Below are 18,059 nucleotides of genomic sequence, written 5' to 3' on the forward strand. Positions count from 1 at the left end.
AAATGGTGATGCCGCGTTCTTCTCCTCTTGAAAATAGTCGTGATATCGATATCTGAGCATGGTGCGTTTAAGTTCAAATCGCGTCAAATGACAACACTAGGTATGCTTATTATGAATCCGAAATCCCTGAGGCTAATAGAAACTCAAGATGCCTAGTCGACTAATGAAAATAATTGGGCGCGTGTAAGTACATAAACTTCAATGTCAGAATGATGAAATTCTCGTTGCATTTTCGAGAGAAGACATAATACAAGAAAGTTGGAAGAAAGTTGCAACCAAGCCAATATGTTGGAATAGCGATACTGGTGACCGCACACTAGCAGGGAGGAAGCAGAGATCGCGCGAGTACGCACGTGCAAGTAGGCACGTGCGGCGCGCGGACCTCTCACACACACACATACAAAAACCCCGGTCGCAAGCAGAACCTACCTTAGTTCCGGAGAGAGAAAGAATCAGAACAACTTTACACCCCCCCCGGTAGTACTACCACTTTTTGACCCGTTGGAACACCTACGTGGTTGGAATACCACGAACACAATAACTCCCAATCAATTTCCAACAGACCACCTTATCACCCTTCCCCGCGCAACAATAACACGTCGCTGATTATCGGATGCAAGCTTGTTTCTCGGAACACAACTTGGCCCAATCACGCCATGGTTCAGAGCTCAAGATGCCTAAAACAAGCCAACAACCACTCTAGCCAGGCACGCAGAACGTTGGGGAAGGCCGCATAATAATAGATTACAGACCCCACTGGCAATTGTCAAATCTCCGTAATGCATAAAAAACGGGCCAGCTCACGCCGGGAAAGGAAGCTGGGAGTCACAGGCATCATTATTCGTAATTATGGGATAAATTCGCTCCCCAGCTCCGTCAGGGAAACCTCCCCTCCACCCCAATAACCATCCTAGAATTACGACAGCAAAGCAGTCAAACAGCATCCAACATTCAGGGCAAACCAACACAGCAGCCAAACGGCATCCAACCTCCAGGGCAAATCAACACAGCAGCCAAACAGCATCCAACGCCCAGGGCAAACCAACACAGTAGTCAAACAGCATCCAACGTCCAGGGCAAACCAACACAGCACGCAAGGCGCAAACAGAACAGACAACATGGAAGAGATTACGGCCAAGTTCGCCACAGCGTTCCGGTCCAAGCGGCTGATCTACCGCGCCGTGGACAACACCGAGGCGGACAGAGAGCTGCTAGCGTGCACGCTTCACGACCCCGTCAGCCAGGGGCTCGGCGACCCGACGCTGTTCCGGCCTGTCGGCGAGAGCGCCGGCAAGAAGGCCATCGAGCAGATGATCGACCAGGCGCTGCTGGCCGTCGTCATCTGCCTGCCAGCGGCCGATGAGGTCACAGACCGCACTGGAGGAGGGGCAGCAGACCAGACGCAAGACCAGCAGCAACCTCCGCGGCTGCTGCTCCCGGGCACAGACCTGAAGCAGGCCCAGGCGCGCGCGACGCCCATCGGCAGCCTGTTCCTCAGCCGGCAGCGGCAGGCGACGACGGCGCACTGGCGGTGGACGCGGCTGGCGGTGGGGCTGGCAGAGCCCTTCCAGAACAAAGGGTTAGGCGCGGAAGCCATAGCCTGGGCGCTCGGCTGGGCCTTCGACTTCGCCGGCATGCACCGCGTCGAGCTCGGCACCGCGTCCTACAACGCCCGCGCCCTCGCCGTCTACGACGGCCTCGGCTTCACCCGCGAGGGCCGCCGCCGCGAGGCTATCTACTCTAACCGCACGTGGCATGATCTCGTCGAGTTCGGCATGCTCGAGGCTGAGTGGGACGCGCTAAGAGCCACGAGAGACGCGGATGGCGGGACACCTTGATGGCCCGACGGATGGTGGGTTTGGCTGGGTCGGTGCTTGGGAAGTGTGGCATCTGCCAGGCAAGTACGGCGGCGGTCAGGTGCGGTGTAAGAGAGAGCCGTCTCATCTTTCTGTCCGGCATCCCGTAGGAGAGGTCGGCATATAATTATGTCAGAGGCTGAGACCAGGCGGTATATAATTACAGACGAAAGCCAACATCGGTCACACGGCCCCGCTCACCGCCTGAGCGATCACGTCAGACGGGACAAGTGAGGCTCAGGAGTGGTGGTGAGTAAGAACTTCCATCCGAAGCGTACAATATGAAGTTCCATTGTCTCTCGAACCTATTGTTCGATGTGTGAATTGCGTACCAGCCTCCCTATTGTTTGGATTCGGCACCCACAATACGCGACGACCGGATGACTCTCTTTGCACGGGTCTCCTTGCTGAAGAGGAGCGCGCCCTCGCGCCTCGCCGCGTTCCAGTTCCTTCGCACCACATCTTTTTTCAAGTTTTGGCTTCCTGCTTCCGTTTCACTTCAAACACTCACACCTTTTTGGGTGCGCCATCTGGTGCTTCGCGATACTATCAGTCTTTACTACCTCCAAGATACCAGTCAATCTACCTACAAGACACCAGTCAATCACCTACAAGACACCAGTCAATCTACCTACAAGACACCAGTCAATCACCTACAAGACACCAGTCAATCACCTACAAGACACCGTCAATCACCTACAAGACACCAGTCAATCACCTACAAGACACCAGTCAATCAGCTCTACCGTTTACACTTTTCTGGAATCAAATCACCACTCGCCGTCGCGTCAGTTCCATTTCACCAACTTCATTCATAAATTCGCGATCACGATGCAGTTCAAGACGCCCGTCGCCGCCGCCCAGCTCCAACCCGCAGTAGCCAGTGCGTCGCGACATCCAAGACCCCTTCCCACACAACACGTCTCACGTCCCTGAAATTGACTGACCTTCTCCTCAGGACTGCAATATCAGCTGGACGCGATGACCTCCGAGCTACGCGAGGTCATCGTCCTCTTCTACCACCCAGTCACCGCGGACATCATCCTGTCCGACATGGACCACGCGACAGAGCACATCATCGGCGAGTTCCAGCGCGCCGACGCCGCCCAACGCCTCTCCCGCGAGGAGACCGTAAATGCGACTTTCGCCGTCCGCGAAGCCATCTACCAGTTTACCCGTGTGCTCGAGTGGGAGCTTGGAAACATCGACCAAGACGGCAGCATCGACAAGCGGGGAAAGAAGGCGAACCGCGCCATCGTCCACCTGCGCATCATGAGCGGCTTCGACACGCGCATCAACGCGCTCGAGGCCCGATACCCCCACCTCATCCTCCACCACCGCGTCCTGCTGAACGCGCTGGTGATGCTCTGGAATATTTCAGCCGAGTGCCTCGCGAGTGACGAGGCGGAGATCTAAGCCCCGAGGGCGAAGAAGATGCCGGGTCATCTCGGTCGGGGCGTTGTTATTGTGTTAGGCTAGTCTCAGGTTAGGCTAAGGCCGAGTAGCCGGAAGTGAGGCGGCAGAGCCGGGCTAGGATTTTCGGCGGGGTCGGTTTCTTTGCGGGAGGCTCTACGGATACTGTTTGTGAAACTCGACCCGAGGGGCAGTAAACCGCCCTGATCCAGCCCAATATCGCTGTTTACGGCACAAAGGGGCGCTGGGCATCGAATTCCCCCCGCCAAGGAAAACCTGAGAATACAAACCCTAGAGATTTCGCCAATCCCTCTCAATATCAACTCAGGGAACTCGCCGGCACATCTCTAGAAACACGGAGGCCGCTGGGGTTCACTGTCATGCTCCTGCTCCTAATATTCCCCCCCGCTCATTCTGTTTCTATCATTATCTCCTATCACTTCCACGATTACGTGTGTAGTATAGACCATGAGGCATGTACTACTCCCGCCTGTTATCATAGTGTCGGGCTCGCTTAGGGTATTGCGATAGACGCAGCGACATGTACTTGTTCCGCAGTTGTGTACAACAATGCATTCTTAGCGAGGGAAACTGTCCGCAGTTGTGTACAATAATCCATTCTTAGCGAGGGAAACGGCAACGTTTTAGCGACAAGGTTTTGGCGACAGGGTTTTGGCGACAAGGTTTTGGCAGCATGTCTTCAAAGCGGTATCCCGAATACGCACGCAGTTATTATCGAGATCCTACGGTACTTGGATAGTCTACAATACAGTTACGCACCATTCTACAGGTGTTTCTAGTGTCATTGAGATTTAATATCTACGCTATCACCCGTGACTACATATCGAGGCTGAGATGCATGTCGACTACGCCCATTGAACTGCAGCTGAGTCAGGGATTCTCGGGTCCCACATCGCAGACGTGTCGTGTCGTCAAGTGACGCCGATGCGCCGCTTAACTAGCTTCTACGTTGTCACGCAGGCGGGTCCGAGGCTTAGGCCCCTTTCCCGCCCTGGGACACGAATCAGCCCTGCGCGCGGCAAGTCAGGAACGGCCAGGCTAGCGCAGGCCATCCACACTCGAAAGTGCCGTCCGTTGGCATGGTCTGGGACGCGGCGCGGCGTGGCGCCCAGCCCACGAGTCGCAGGCGGGTTACGAGCCGCAAACGCCGCCGCGCACCAGGACATGACTAGTCTAATAGCAGACGTCTAACGCCAAAGATGTCGGGCAGGAAACGGCGCCACCCCGTCGTGGCGGTGCTTGAACCGGCTTCAGGGAGAGGGCGCCGGTAGGAAGACCCGGTAGAAGACGGGCGCCCAACCGATTCGTGGCAAACAGGCGTCATTGTCCGCCGGTTGTGGCGCTGACACGTTTGGGCCTAACGGCTTCCGCGCTCGCCCTGCTCTAGAGTGCAAGTCTGGCTGCCGTTGCGCTGCTGCGACCTGAATCGTCCTGCCTGCTTGGCATTGCTTCTGGCAGCAAGTGCTGTTGGGAATGCAAAGATATTACACGATGCTGCCGGCGGACTATCGCTCGCAGAATTGCTATGGATATCTACCGTCAAGGGCCAAAATTACAGGGGGTGACAGGCTGCAGCTGTGAACCGTGGTGGTGGGTGTTTTACGGCGGATCGAGGAGACAGAACAACGGTAAATGAGACAAGGCAAGAGAATGACTCGATTCCCCCTTTCTGCGCTGGGAAGATTGGCGTCCCGGTGTGGCCGACAGAGCAGGCCGTAGGCAACACCAAGCCCAGTGAACACCTGGCGCCGAGTATGAGACTCGAAAACATAAAAGCCCCCGTCAACATCACTCCAAAACATTTTGAAGACATCTCCATCCACCCGACAACCCCCCGCCCAGACAACCCCCCGCCCAGACAACCCCCCGCCCAGACAACCCCCCTCCCAGACAACCCCCCGCCCAGACAACCACCCACCCAGACAACCCCCCACCACACACATCTGCCATCCATAATGCGCTCCGCACAACTCCTCCCCCTCGTGCTCGCTAGCAGTAGCATCCCCGCCGCGCTGGGCGCAACCCTGCCCGACTTCTTCCGCCTCTCATCCCGCTCAGGATCGGCGGTCGAGCTGCAGAAGCCCGCCGTGTCGCCACCCTTTTCCGAAGACGTGCAAGACAAGGACCTCAGAGCAGACCTGCCCACGCGGCAGTGGCGGTTCGAGCCGTGGCCGACCTTCTGGATGCCCAAGTACTGCCGCGAGGAGGCCGTCATCAACCAGCTGCAGCCGGCCGACTTCGAGGTGCGCGACGTGTGGTACGAGGACTGCGCGGCCGCGTGGACCATCTGCCGCCACCGCGGCGCCAAGGAGCCGTGGGACGGCATTCTCGAGGTGTGCACTCTCACTCTCGCACTTGCCACCTCGTCCGCTCCCTAGAGTCAAACAACACCCGCTAACCCTGTAACTGTGCCTGCCAGACCCTCAGCCAGGTCCCCGTCGGGATGCGGCAGCACGTAGCCAATCTCGTCATCCTACCGGGCCGCACATCCGACGCCTCGGCAACGTCCAACGCGGCCGCCTACACGCGCGGATCGGTGCTAGTGTTCACGCCGTCGTTCTTCAAGCTGGGCGTGCTGTTCCACGAGTTCACGCACATCCTAGACATGGTCGCCCTGCAGACCGTCGTCAAATCGCACGGCTACGCCGAGGGCACGGCGTTCTCTGAGACCAAGCTGTGGGCGCGCGCGTACGGCAACGACAGCGCGGTGCCGACGGCGTACGCGCGCACGTCGTGGCAGGAGGATTTCGCCGACGCCGGCCGCTGGGCGCTGAGCGACATGACGCACGCCGGCGGGCTCTCTGTCTATAGTCCCGGCTGGCGCGCCTGCGCCCACCAGATCGCCGCGTACAAGGCCTGGTTGGGCGAGCTGGTCTTCCCGCGCGACGGTGTCTGTTCGGGCAAGATCGATACGTCGCCCGCTGTCCCGGTTGTCGCGGCCGCCAAGCCCCCGCCGGGCGCTGGCGGTGCTGCTGCGCAGAAGATGCCGGGTAGTGGGCTCCAGGGCACAAAGGTCAAGAAGATTGTCATGCCCAAGGGCGCCGAGAACATGCTGTGGGTGTACCACGGGCCGGCGCCGGGGACGCAGTGAGGGTGCCTGTTGTGCGTGGGCTGTGGGATTAGTGTTGGTACATATTTGTCTATAAGCAACGTGTAGAAATAGCCTTTATGCACATGATTACATTGGATATCCTCCCTGATTGCATCCCCGTTGACTGTGTCTGATCTGTCCTTCGCGGCCTTGATTACCTAGTCACCTCCAGTCCATACTGGCGGCCCAGGGATAGTGTAGTTCATGGGCTTTATTTCGTCAGAGAGTTAGCCATTCGCCAGTACCAACAGAAGTATCTTCACACACGCACGCACACACACACACGCACACACACACACACACACACACACACACACACACACACACACACACACACACACACACACACACACGCAGAGGAATCTTACCCATGTCGTGACCTGATCTGCCCCGGGGGCGTAGAATATCCCCGCAACGGCGATCCCCGGGTCTTGCCGAGTGTCAGCAGCCGCCCACAGCGGAACAAAGCCAGTGCACCAACTGGCCTGGACGGTCAAAGCAAGGGGACCACTAACCGGCAGCCGAGTACGCGCCGGGAAAGGCGACCTTGAACTCATCCCCCGGCACCTCGTCGCCATCGCCCTCGACCGCCAGCTGGGCGCAGTAGGGATAGAACTGCGCGGGGTCGTTCTCGATATAGATAATCTCGTGGCGGACGAGGTAATTACCCGGCCTCAACCGACGGGGCAGCGAGACGTTCCACCCGGCGTTCGCATAGGGGAACTGGTTCCAGCCGTCGCGGTCGACCACACTGAACCCCGGCAGCAGCCCCGCCTCCCAGACTTTGAACCACACGCGGTCGCCCGCCGCCGGGCGGAACGCCGCGCACGGCCCCCCGCAGTCGGCCAGGTACACGACCATGGGCCCGTGGGTGTGGAACCAGAAGCCCTCGACGGGGCCCATGCACCGCGGCACCGGCGGGTCTGGGTCGCCGACGCCGGCCACCGACGGCGCCGTCGGGTACGCGAGGTCCGGCGGGCAGTCTGGGTGGTGGAACTTGGCCGTGATGGTCCCGCCGCCGGCCCGCACCGGCGCGTGCAGCGTGGGCGTGTGCGCCGCGAGCGGGATCCCCCGGTTGCACGCCAGGTACGGGTGGTCCACGTCGCGGATCGGGTCGCCCCACCACCGCCGCTGGATGGTCGACTGGCCGTCTTCGGGGAGCCACGGGAACTGTCTGAGGGGCGGCGTGTTAGTCCGCTCATGATGTGTGGGAGAGCGAGGCAGGGGGTGCGCCGTGTCCCTACCCGGCGTAGTCGACGCCGTCGATGGTGTAGTTGAAGATGCCCCCGTGGCAGTGCACACCTACGGCGACGGCGAGGGGGACCAGCAGCCATGGCGTCATGTCGGAGGCTATATGCAGGGCGCAATGCTGTCCGCCTGGGCTTGGTCTGCCTCGGTATCAGAGGCACGGAGGGATTAGCGTGAGGACAGCAAGCCCAGCCGATGCCAAGTCTCAGCTCTAATATGCTACATGAGCCCAACTGGGACGGGAGTCTTTCTTGTGGCGTGCACCATGGAGAGAAAGGGCAAACTGAAGAAGTTTGCGGGGTAGACGGAGTCGCTGAGTGATTTATCCACGTAGATTGCCTCGACATCTGCCGCCGCCGTCACCAAACGCGCACCCGGAAACGGGAACACGGCACCGACGCTGCGGATTTAATCTTAATCTACGTGCTCGGCACTCATATCAGGGCTCGACCGGGGGCTAACGAGCTTCACGTGCGGTGCCTCAAGCAACTCGAACACAGGTAAATCACAATATAGCATATTGTCACAGTTAGGACTGGAAACCCAGAAGAATATTGATGCAAAAAATATCACATTGCCCACTGACGCTACGCTATCACATTGCCCGCTGACGCTATCACCTATCACATTGCCCGCTGACGCTATCCCGCTCGCTATCCCGCTCGCTATCACCTCTCAATCCCCTCTCAATCCACACCCAACTCCCACAGAGCCCAAACCACCACCTGCTAAACACGGAACCCATAAAAATCATCCCTATCCGCCACCCCCACAAACCGAAACGTCAGGCCCCTAACCATCTCCTTTTCGCCGTCCACCATCTCAATATCGCATCTCGCGACCTCGTACTGGCTCGTCTGGTGATACCGCAGCGCCTCCTCCGCCTCACGATCCCCAACCAGCACCGCGCGGCCCTCCACAACACTCTCCCACCCGTCCATCTCGGCATCCACCATCCCTCTGTACGCGCCCGCGCCCCACGCGACAATCTCCCCGCCAAAGGTCCTCGCAGCGCGCGACACCACGTCCTCCTCTCCACCAAGCACGCGCTGCAGCGTCGCAGGCTGCTCCGCGAGCGCACCATCGTACACGAAATACCACACGGGATACGCGTGCTGGGCAGGCCGCAGGCGCGCGTCGCCTGCCTCTAGATTCCGCGGTCGGTTTTGCGGCAGTTCGCTGCCGACGCCGAGCTCCGAGTCGAGGCTGCGGGCGGACAGGGCCTTGCGGGCTGCCCAGTCGCGCAGCACCGTCGGGCGCCATTTGCTGGTTCTGCGAGCGTCGGCCCACGCGAGGATGCCACGCCGCGCGGCCTCGCCTGCGACGCGGCAGAACCGCACCTGCGTCCCGCCGGCCTCGGGCGCAGCAGCGCAGGTCTGCGGCGGGGCAGCGAGGCCCGCGGCGGCCTGCACGGCTTCTGCGCAGCCGAGCGGCCCGTCGAGCTTGACGAGGTAGACAGGGGCCGGCGGAGTGCGTGACGGGAGGACGCGGCGCAGGAGTGCGGCCATGTCGGCGCGCGCGCGCACGTGCTCGTACGCTTCGCGGTCCCAGCCGTCGTGCGGGGGGTGGTCGAGCTGGAAGTCGGCCCAGTCGGCGTCGGGGAAGTCGGCGCCGTGCGTCAGGGGGTCGCGGCGCAGTTCGTGGAGTTTTTGTGACGCGGTTTCTGGTGTGTAGTTGAACAGCTTGACCCAGCGCGCGATGTCGTCGGCGGTCACGGGGTCGTGGAAGCGGATTGACGACGTGTCGGACTCGTAGTCGGACTCGTAGTCGTAGTCTGCGTTGTTGACAGAGGTGGGGTTGGAGGCTGAGGAGTCAGAGCCATGGTTGCTGTCATTGCAGCGGCTGGTGCTACCGTTGTTGGCTTGTTGGTTGATGAACATTGCTGAGTCTTCGTCTGCTGGCGTCTGGGCCGAGCGCTGGCTTCTTGGCACCCAGGTCCAGGGCTGCTGATCGGGATCTATGGTCTTGACGGTGTGAAGCTATAGGGTTTGTTGTTTGAGTTGACCTGCGCTACTCGGCGCTGAGGCAGTCGCGATGTGTTATTGGGAGTGGCTACTTGAGTCCACAAGGCTGCACGTCTGCCGGCTTGGCGACTGATGCTTGGTTGGTTGCTGCGAAGAGAAGGCAAGTGTTGTTCAGTGTGTCGTTTGAGGAAGTCAAAGTTGCCCTTTTTTAGAGAGAGAGTGTGTCAATTGAGTGTCTGAAACAGCGTTCGAGATTGGCGAACTGAAGGGGGGAAAAGCCCGGGCACTGCTTCTTTATGTAGGTAAACTTTTACTTCAACAACTGTTTTGGATATGGGGCTGCTGGGGAAACGGTTAACTGGCCGTTGGAAAGTTACAACGGTTCAAGGTTGGGAAACACACTTTGCGGAGCTCCTAGAGTTTTTGTGAACAAGCCCCACAGTCAGCCCGTTGTGCTCGGCAAGCTAGAACACCGAATTCTTCTCTATTTCTCCCCGCATTACGTACAGTTGGTACCATCTAATTTGGAACTAACCGGCTACGGATACAAGAGCTGTAACAGTGTCAGAGAGACCGTGTGGTGACTCTGTTGTCCGTCGCTAAATGCAGTTACCGTTTGGCCGTTACGACCCCCAGGCTCGCGTGGGGAATGGGAAACATGGGTGCCGCTGAAAGTTAGGACTGCGGAATGCTGAGTACCTTGACAAAGAGCAGGAAAGAAACCGAAACTCGGAGTTAAAAAGAGACTTTTCTCCAACCAACCGAGGCTGTGCTTCTAGTGTCTGGTGATCGACCGCTTGACCGTTCAACACTGACTTACCGATGAGCAAGAACGTTGGGATGTGGGTGGGGTTTGGCATACTTTGTCTCCCACATGCAACGAACTTGATGACTTTGACTTCGCCAGTTTTGTCACGTGTGTTGCGTTTCAGATCCCCTATCCACCAGCACTTCCCGAGGTAGACAATTGCACTTGTCTCCTGTTGCTCGGCCCAGAATGGGCAAGATGAACTTTCACAGGTCAAAGTTTTACCCCCAAAAGCTCAAGCTGGAGCCAAGGTAGGGTTTGTGATCCCGGCGCCAAACTCATTCTGCCAAGCAAGCGAAGAGGATAGAGCCATGCATCGAAGAGCATAGAGCCATGCATCGAAGAGCATAGAGCCATGCATCAAAGAGCATAGAGCCGTGCATCAAAGAGCATAGAGCCGTGCATCAAACTGTTGGCGATATAATGCAATGCTGCCATGCCTAGCAGGGTACGGGTTAAGGGTTGGACATTTGTGGACCACAATCAGAGAAACCGAGGCCGAACCCAGCCAGGGTGCTGCCGGCAGTGCCGCTGCTCGACATGTGAATCTTGCTGGGGGGTGAGAGGTTGGGAGAGTCTCCGTCTACTGTTAAATCGTCCCCATCCACGGTAGTCCTCTATACATAACCCTAACCCTGTAAGATCGGTACGTCCAAGATTCTGCCGCCGCGTAATTTACCACTTTTTACCACAACCCAACCTAATTACGCTACAACCTTCGTATTCTATCTCTGGCCCGTGATCAAAGTTGACGGTGGCTTAAAGAGTCTTGAATTAGCTGTCTGAATCCCATCTAATAATATAGGAAAGAAGGCCTTTTATGCTTCCAAGGAAAGGGACAAAGGAAACTTGGCTCAACAGTCTGTTCAGTCGTAAGTTGACTATGCCTATTTTGGCTAGGCCCACTTTTGACCCATGCGCAAGCCTCCATGCACTTACAACACATGTGATGAATCCTTTTTCTTCAACACACCGCAACTTCCTCAAAACAACACTAAATTCCTTCAATTCTACTACAATCGATAGCTCTTTCACTGTTATTTCGAAGATGTCTCAATATAACGAATTGGAAATACTGCAGGGCATGCAATAAGTCCGCGAAGGCATTCCGGTGCGGCGCGCGGCCCTAGAATGTGGCGTTCCAAGGACCTCTCTTCGCAACCGTATAGCTGGCCACAAATCCCGCCATATTGCATTCGAACACATGCAGGTTCTTCCTCATACGACAGAAGCCCGGCTCGCCGAATGGATCAACCTCCAAGGCGCTCTCGGCCTGCCTCCGACGCATGCAACGGTCCGGGAATTTGCCCGCCGGCTGGCCGTGGACGGAGGGAAGCCGGAACGGGTAGGACCGAAGTGGTTGCGCGGCTTCATGGCCCGGAACCCGTCAATCCAGAACCAGCGGGCCCAAAGCATGGATACGGCCCGCCTCAACGGCGCCACGGTCCCGGTAATCACGGCTTGGTTCAACTACCTGGCCCTCCCGGCAGTCAAGCTGATCAACCGGAGAACCGTTGGAATAAAGACGAGACTGGCCTTCTTGAAGGCTAGGGTGATAACGGCATGGTTCTCGGATTTGAGGAAAGAGCCAACAACAAGAAGCTAAAGAAAAAGAAGTCAGGGTCACGGAATTGGACCACGTTCGTGGAATGCATCTCTGTAACGGGCAGGTCAATACCTCCTTTGGTAATCATGAAGGGAAAAACCTTACAACAACAACAGTACCCAACCAAAATGAATCCCTTTAAAGGCTGAAAGTTCCACACGCAAGAAAAAGGCTGGATTGACGACGAGGATGCGTTAAAATGGCTTCAGGAAGTCTTCCTTCCTCATACCCGCACGGCCAACAACGAACGCCGGCTCCTCATTGTTGACGGCCACGGCAGTCATACAACTGATGATTATACGTGGACCTGCTTCCAAAACAACATTCAGCTTCTTTACTTACCGGCACACTCATCACACGTGCTTCAGCCGCTTGATTTGACGGTTTTCTCGGTCCTGAAGCGGGCATACCGGAAGAGGTTTAACTCCCTACCCCGGTGCTCCGATTCAACGGTCTCCGGCCGGCGCACTATGTTGATCTGTTACCGGGCTGCCCGGGAAGAAGCATTCAAGGAAGAAAACTGCAAGGCAGGGTGGTATGCTACCGGCTTGTGGCCGGTAAATAAGCTCAAGCCACTCACGAGCCCTCAAGTGCTAGAAAATAGCAACAAAGCCGGTAAAAGTACGGCTATAGCTACTCTCGAGGAAGAGAGGGATACGGCTCATCAGCAACAACAGTTGCTTAACGATTACGGCACTTGAAAGACTCCTAATAAGGTTACGGACCTTACGATTGCTTTGGCCAAAACAAACATCAGCTCCCCGGCCCGTAGGGCACGTCATCAGCTATTCAGGAAGGTCAGGAAGGCATTCGCCCTCAGGGATTTTGAGCTGGCTAAGCTCAGGCATGAAAATGAGGCTCTGAAAGCTGAGCTTGAGAACAAAAAGGGAACCAAGAGGAAGAAGGTGGAATTGAGCCCAAATTCGAAGTTTGCCTCGATAAAAGACATTCGGCGCGCGCAGAGGGCAGTAGGGCGCGAAAGTGACAGCTCTGACGAATCAGAGGGCTCGGAAGAAGAAGAAGAAGTCGAAAGTTGTATAGTAATTAGTTGATTTGGCGATATTTTACATGCTTCAATGTAAGGTGTCATTCATGAGTCGGCGGCTCAGCACGGACCAAAAGTGGGCTGGGCCAAAATAGGCATGGTCAATTTACTACGTAAGAGACTCAGCCGTAGCAAGGGAGAAAAAAGAGGGCATTCAGAAGTCAGAGAGCCCGAAAAGAGGGATCAGGGCTGAAAGTAACGAATGAAGGAATATGCAGGGATGTGACTTGACAATGTGGCTCAAAAGTGTCTCAAAAGTGGGCGACACTATCCTATTCCACTGCAACCTTCCTTGTCAACCAAACCACCACCAAAATCATCCCCAACAACTTCAATCAATCGATGCATCACTAAGGCTTCATTTCCTTCATTGTTCATCATCGCGGCTGTGCTAACTTAGCTTCGAAAATACCCGATCTTGAAGACTTCAGCGATTCGAGCGATTCCGGCGATTCCCAGCGATACGCCCAGTGATGAAGATGCGCCCACGCCGCCACCGTCGCCACTTTCCAACCCGCCGACCAACCACAAGCTTTTCAACTTCAAATACGACACCCTCAACGATCTAATCGTCGATTTAGACGCATGGACTTCGTCTACGCAGTTCGATATATGCAGGCTACGCAGTTCCAACTATGCCAAAGACTTCAGCGCAACAAGGGTGGATTTTGGCTGTTACCGAGGGAAAATCGTCAAGTCCAAGGCAACGAAGAACATCACCACCACCGACCACCGGGACTGCCCCTGGCAGGGCGTACCAACGCCCTTACTTCCAACGAACGGAAATGGACCTTTGAGCTTCTTCCTGAGCATGACAACCATGTAATCATCCGCCTATCAAGAGAGACTTCAATAAGTTGAAGTATAGTGTAACCTTTGGCCCTGAGTATGAGGTATTCATTACTTAGTATATCGACCGACCAGCTGTCCCGAATAGAGAAATTGCCAAAGACTTGCCAAGAGCTTTTCCGGGCCTGGAATTCGACCTAGTCAACCTACGAAAATGCCGCTCTCGTATACGCAGACTCGCCCTCAAGGGATATTCGCTATTCCAGGCTACGAAGAAGCTGCTTGACGATGAGTATATCCATTACAAAGTCCTTTGATTGGCTGATGAACCTGACAAGCCGAGGGGTCTTTTTCGGTCCCCTCCCTGGTGTGAGGAGCAGTGGAAGCGTTACCCCTAAGTCCAGTTGTACAATAATATATATAGTACTAATAATAAGGGCCTGGCTCTCTTTTAAATCGTCCACAAGAACCACCTGGGTAAATTAGTTAGTTGTGCGTTCGGCCTGATTGATAACAAACGTGAGGAAGGCTTCATCTGGCTGATGGACAGGGTCAACGAGCATCGCGAAGAAATCGGCGCGTAACGCCCTCGGTTATAATTACCGACTTTGAGAAGGCGATGAGGCCTGTAGTTGCGCGTATTTACCCTGACGCTTACCTATAACTCTTTATTTTCCATATTGATAAGAATGTGGCCTTGATATTCAAGAAAAAATGGAATAAGGCCGCTGCAAAGTAGGTTGCCCGGGCTCAAGCGCAGGCTCGGAAGGGAGCGTAACAATAGGAGGAAAATAACGAAAAAGAAGACAGCGAAGAAGAAGAGCAGGTTGTCTACCGTACAAGAAGACTTCATGATGGACAGGAAATCAATATTAATGCCCCACCGGCCGAGATCCAGTATACTAAGGCAGGAATGTACCTACTTTGGGAGCATATAATGTACTCGCCTACCCTCAACGGCCACACATAGGCATGGGAGATGATGAAAGCTACTTTTTCCGCCCAAAAAGCTATACTTCGGTATCTCGAACGAACCTACATGCCACTTATTCGAGAGTGGGCAACTTGCTTTGCCAACAACGTCCTCAACTTCGGTCACCGTACCACATCACCAGTTGAGTTAATTAATAAGCTTCTCAAGTCTTTTGTTTTCACCGGCAACAGCAATACCTTATAGACCGTACAATAGTTACTCAATATGGTGGAGGGCTGAAGGAAGCATACGATAAGCTGACTGCGAAGCAAAAAGACCGCATTCGCTTCGACGAACTAGGTTAGGAGTGGCTTGGTGATGCTCCCTACAATATATATTATAATACCCCAATCGTATTGTAAAGCAACACATAGAGATAGAACCTGCTCTCGGGGACCGGCCCCGGCCCCTGGAGCCCTGCACCGGTCGGTTCTGGACACAGTATGGCATTCCTTGCGCTCATGAGCTCTTTCAGCGTTACCAGGCCGGTAATTTGAAGCTTCAAGAGACCGATTTCCATCCATATTAGTACCTGGATAGGTCGTTACTTGACGAAGACAATTACTTGCAGTACCAAGAGTTTAACAGAGTCGGAAGCCTTCGCGGCAGGCCACGCAACTCGAATGCCTTCGCCGCCGAGCGAACGCACCGAGGGTCCCGACTACACAGCCGGGAGCCACACAGCCAGCCGGGCAACCGGGCAGATAGTCCGGACTTATGCCTCTATTCGCCGACATGCCTCACAGTGGGAGGGAGCCACCCTTGACGATGACGACGACATCGACGGCGACGACGATGACGATGACGATATTAATAAGCTTAGCTAACCTGTATTACCCCCTCGCCGTACTGTCAACAACCTTGATGCGGCTCGGGGTAGCTGGGGCGGCGCCGCATCACGAGCTTCACGTAGCCCTGCAGCCCCTGCAGCCTCTGCAGGGGCTGCAGAGGCTGCAAGTCGTGTTACAAAGCCTACACGCAGTGGAAGGGTCCCCCGACCTACTACCCGGGCTTTGGAAGGCATGGATTGGTAGGGCAGGCAGTTATGAGCAGTTAAGAGTAGTTGTAAGCAGGCATGTAGTTTTTTATTACATTTTTGGCCCTACACGTAAGCGAATTCAAGCAAGCTAGCTTCGCTTTTTATTGCAGACTTGAACGATTTGAGCGAATCTACGGCCCTGAGCTAGAATTACCGCATTCGGGAGTGTGTTAACGTTGACGACGGCGGCGAGGTGCATTTACGGTGCGACTCCGTTACCAGCGCGTGGAGCGGAGCTGCCAGCGAATATGGCAATTTCGGCTGTAAAATGTGGTATTTTCATGAGCGATGAGCTGTAACGCTTGACGCCTACAGTGGATGGGGACGATTTAACAGTAGACGGAGACTCTCCCGAGCTTAATCGGACGTGCGTGCGCACGTCTGAGCCTTGCTGTTAGAAATATTCGCACGTTATTCGGCACAGGGGATTCGATTTTCCGCCCATCGGTACCGGTTCGGTTGTCAGAAGCCAGACAGACCTGCAGGGTTTTCTGGTGCGGGATCCAAGCGAAAAAATGCAAAAAGGAATGCGGTTTATGTGGATCGAACACATGACCTTCAGATGAGACGATGAAGTGGACTTCAGTCTGACGCTCTCCCAACTGAGCTAAACCCGCATGATTGCTGATTTTGATTGGTTTATTATCGGCGTATTGCCCCTCATGGTGCCCAATGCCATGCACACAGCGCACGTAGTTCCCCACCACGGAACAGCGTTCACTTCCAGGCCAGCAGTTCGCCGTTCATGCACCCAAACCAAGCGCCAGCCTCCGCGACCCAACCCTGGCTCGCGGCTACAAATTCGTCCGCCTGCTGCTCCGTCGCGTACCCGCCGGCGACAATGTTTTTCCTCAGCTCGCTTCCCGGGGCCATCCTCGCCGCGCAGCTGCGGCCCCAGAACGCGACGGCCTCGTCGTCGGCGAAACTCCAGCAGCTGGCGCGCGCGTCGATCTTGTCCGGCGCAAACCCGGCCTCGAGGGCGGCGGCGCGCAGGCCGCGGCCCATCTGGGGGTCTGCGCCGGTGGCGGCGATGGTGGCCGTAATACCGCGCTCCCAGAGGGCCAGGCGCGTGTCGGCCGGGAACCACGTCGTAGTCGCCATGATCATGTCCTTGCTGGCGACGAGCCCGCCGGGCCTGGCCACGCGGCGCATCTCGCGCAGCGCGGCCGCCGGCTGCGCCAGGTGGATCACCACCATGTGCGCGTGCACCACGTCGAAGCTGGCGTCGGCGAAGGGCAGGCCCTGGCGCGCCGTCACGTCGCCCACCACGAAGTCGGCATTGACCACGCCCCGCTGCGCAAACGTCTGCCGCGCCGCATCGAGCGCGCCCGCCCCCAGCTCCACGCACGTCACCCGCCCCGCCGGCACCAGCGCCGCCAGGTCCGCCGAGATGGTCCCCGGCCCGCACCCCACGTCGAGGATGCGAAAGTCGGGCCGCAGGTGCGGGATCAGGTACGCCGCGTCGCGCGCTGCGGTGCGTCGCGCGTGGGCTTTGAGCACCTCAGCCGAGTGCCCGTGGATGTAGGCGCCAGTTTCGCTCATTTTGTCTTGCTCTTCGCGGTTGTTCTTTTTGGTGTCAAGTTTGGCGGTTGTTGACCTGCATCAAGTTGCAGGCTCCGATTGCCAGCATGTGGACGGGAATAACCTGCAGCAGCCTCGACACGGCGAGTTCCTATCCCCGCCCACTCCTTGTGGTTCGGCCCGGCCCTCTGACTGCCGTCGACCCCGCACTAGGATGACAAGTGTGAAGCGTGGGTCGGCGAAAGGACGATGACACGGCCAAGAAGAACGTCGAGTGTCTTTCTCTTGGCAGCGATCCAATCAAGCTCAAGGGATAGCCGATTACGATGCCGGCATTAACTCGAGAAAGGGCGGGATGTCGACATTCCCCGTCCCTGGCACTCACGGCCGTGCAGCGGGAGAAGGATGAAACGGTGGGAAAAGCAGTGGAGAAGCTGCATCGTGGTCGCACCAATGTCCACCCATTCCTCATCAAGAAAAGCGGACGACCCAATGGGTGCCAAGCAATCTACCACGAGGCACACGAGGGACTGCAGGGCCCATGGCCGGCACCTCCAACCTGCAAGGCCTAAACGAGTTAAGGCAGGTCAAACGGCTGCGGCGACTCTGGTCGTCAACGACCCTCGGTGTCCACGACGGGTTACCGGGTCGCGACTCGTTCGGAATAGCGTCACGCAAACCGCTC

At 56.6% G+C, this 18,059-nt stretch overlaps 8 protein-coding genes and 1 non-coding gene across 9 annotated transcripts; 3 read left to right on the forward strand and 6 right to left on the reverse strand.

Moving 5' to 3' along the window:
• Positions 1-1,118: 1,118 nt before the first annotated feature.
• Positions 1,119-1,838, forward strand: B0T26DRAFT_647986 (acyl-CoA N-acyltransferase; the record flags this gene model as incomplete). Its single annotated transcript, XM_060437962.1, has 2 exons — positions 1,119-1,364; positions 1,413-1,838. 2 exons carry the CDS (start codon positions 1,119-1,121, stop codon positions 1,836-1,838), a joined length of 672 nt encoding a protein of 223 aa, XP_060296415.1.
• An 849-nt stretch (positions 1,839-2,687) lies between these two features.
• On the forward strand, positions 2,688-3,272 carry B0T26DRAFT_751659 (uncharacterized protein; the record flags this gene model as incomplete). Its single annotated transcript, XM_060445411.1, has 2 exons — positions 2,688-2,739; positions 2,815-3,272. 2 exons carry the CDS (start codon positions 2,688-2,690, stop codon positions 3,270-3,272), a joined length of 510 nt encoding a protein of 169 aa, XP_060296416.1.
• A 1,502-nt stretch (positions 3,273-4,774) lies between these two features.
• B0T26DRAFT_710396 (uncharacterized protein) lies at positions 4,775-5,077 on the reverse strand. The gene has a single exon (XM_060441980.1). It carries the CDS (start codon positions 5,059-5,061, stop codon positions 4,843-4,845), a length of 219 nt encoding a protein of 72 aa, XP_060296417.1. The 5' UTR covers positions 5,062-5,077; the 3' UTR covers positions 4,775-4,842.
• A 145-nt stretch (positions 5,078-5,222) lies between these two features.
• B0T26DRAFT_812353 (uncharacterized protein) lies at positions 5,223-6,381 on the forward strand (the record flags this gene model as incomplete). The annotated part of the gene is made up of 2 exons (XM_060447307.1): positions 5,223-5,623; positions 5,710-6,381. Exons 1-2 carry the CDS (start codon positions 5,246-5,248, stop codon positions 6,379-6,381), a joined length of 1,050 nt encoding a protein of 349 aa, XP_060296418.1. The 5' UTR covers positions 5,223-5,245.
• Positions 6,106-7,268, reverse strand: B0T26DRAFT_829548 (glycosyl hydrolase family 61-domain-containing protein). The gene is made up of 3 exons (XM_060447454.1): positions 6,897-7,268; positions 6,750-6,811; positions 6,106-6,590 (listed from the first exon to the last, which is right to left on the reverse strand). The coding sequence occupies exons 1-3, from the start codon at positions 7,240-7,242 to the stop codon at positions 6,540-6,542; spliced, it is 459 nt and encodes a 152-aa protein (XP_060296419.1). The 5' UTR covers positions 7,243-7,268; the 3' UTR covers positions 6,106-6,539.
• A 130-nt stretch (positions 7,269-7,398) lies between these two features.
• On the reverse strand, positions 7,399-7,723 carry B0T26DRAFT_648224 (uncharacterized protein; the record flags this gene model as incomplete). Its single annotated transcript, XM_060437982.1, has 2 exons — positions 7,399-7,524; positions 7,640-7,723. Coding segments are annotated over 2 exons (210 nt in total), but the record flags the coding sequence as incomplete, so codon positions are not given.
• A 634-nt stretch (positions 7,724-8,357) lies between these two features.
• On the reverse strand, positions 8,358-9,509 carry B0T26DRAFT_751662 (uncharacterized protein; the record flags this gene model as incomplete). Its single annotated transcript, XM_060445412.1, has 1 exon — positions 8,358-9,509. The coding sequence occupies one exon, from the start codon at positions 9,507-9,509 to the stop codon at positions 8,358-8,360; it is 1,152 nt and encodes a 383-aa protein (XP_060296421.1).
• Positions 9,510-16,381: 6,872 nt separating this feature from the next.
• B0T26DRAFT_t146 lies at positions 16,382-16,470 on the reverse strand. Its single transcript has one exon. It is a non-coding gene; the product is annotated as a tRNA-Phe (tRNA).
• A 100-nt stretch (positions 16,471-16,570) lies between these two features.
• B0T26DRAFT_740922 (S-adenosyl-L-methionine-dependent methyltransferase) lies at positions 16,571-17,395 on the reverse strand (the record flags this gene model as incomplete). The annotated part of the gene is made up of 1 exon (XM_060443905.1): positions 16,571-17,395. One exon carries the CDS (start codon positions 17,393-17,395, stop codon positions 16,571-16,573), a length of 825 nt encoding a protein of 274 aa, XP_060296422.1.
• Positions 17,396-18,059: the final 664 nt, after the last annotated feature.

This window comes from Lasiosphaeria miniovina, assembly GCF_030549165.1.
Source record: "Lasiosphaeria miniovina strain SMH2392-1A chromosome Unknown B0T26scaffold_4, whole genome shotgun sequence".
Taxonomy (NCBI): Eukaryota; Fungi; Ascomycota; class Sordariomycetes; order Sordariales; family Lasiosphaeriaceae; genus Lasiosphaeria; species Lasiosphaeria miniovina.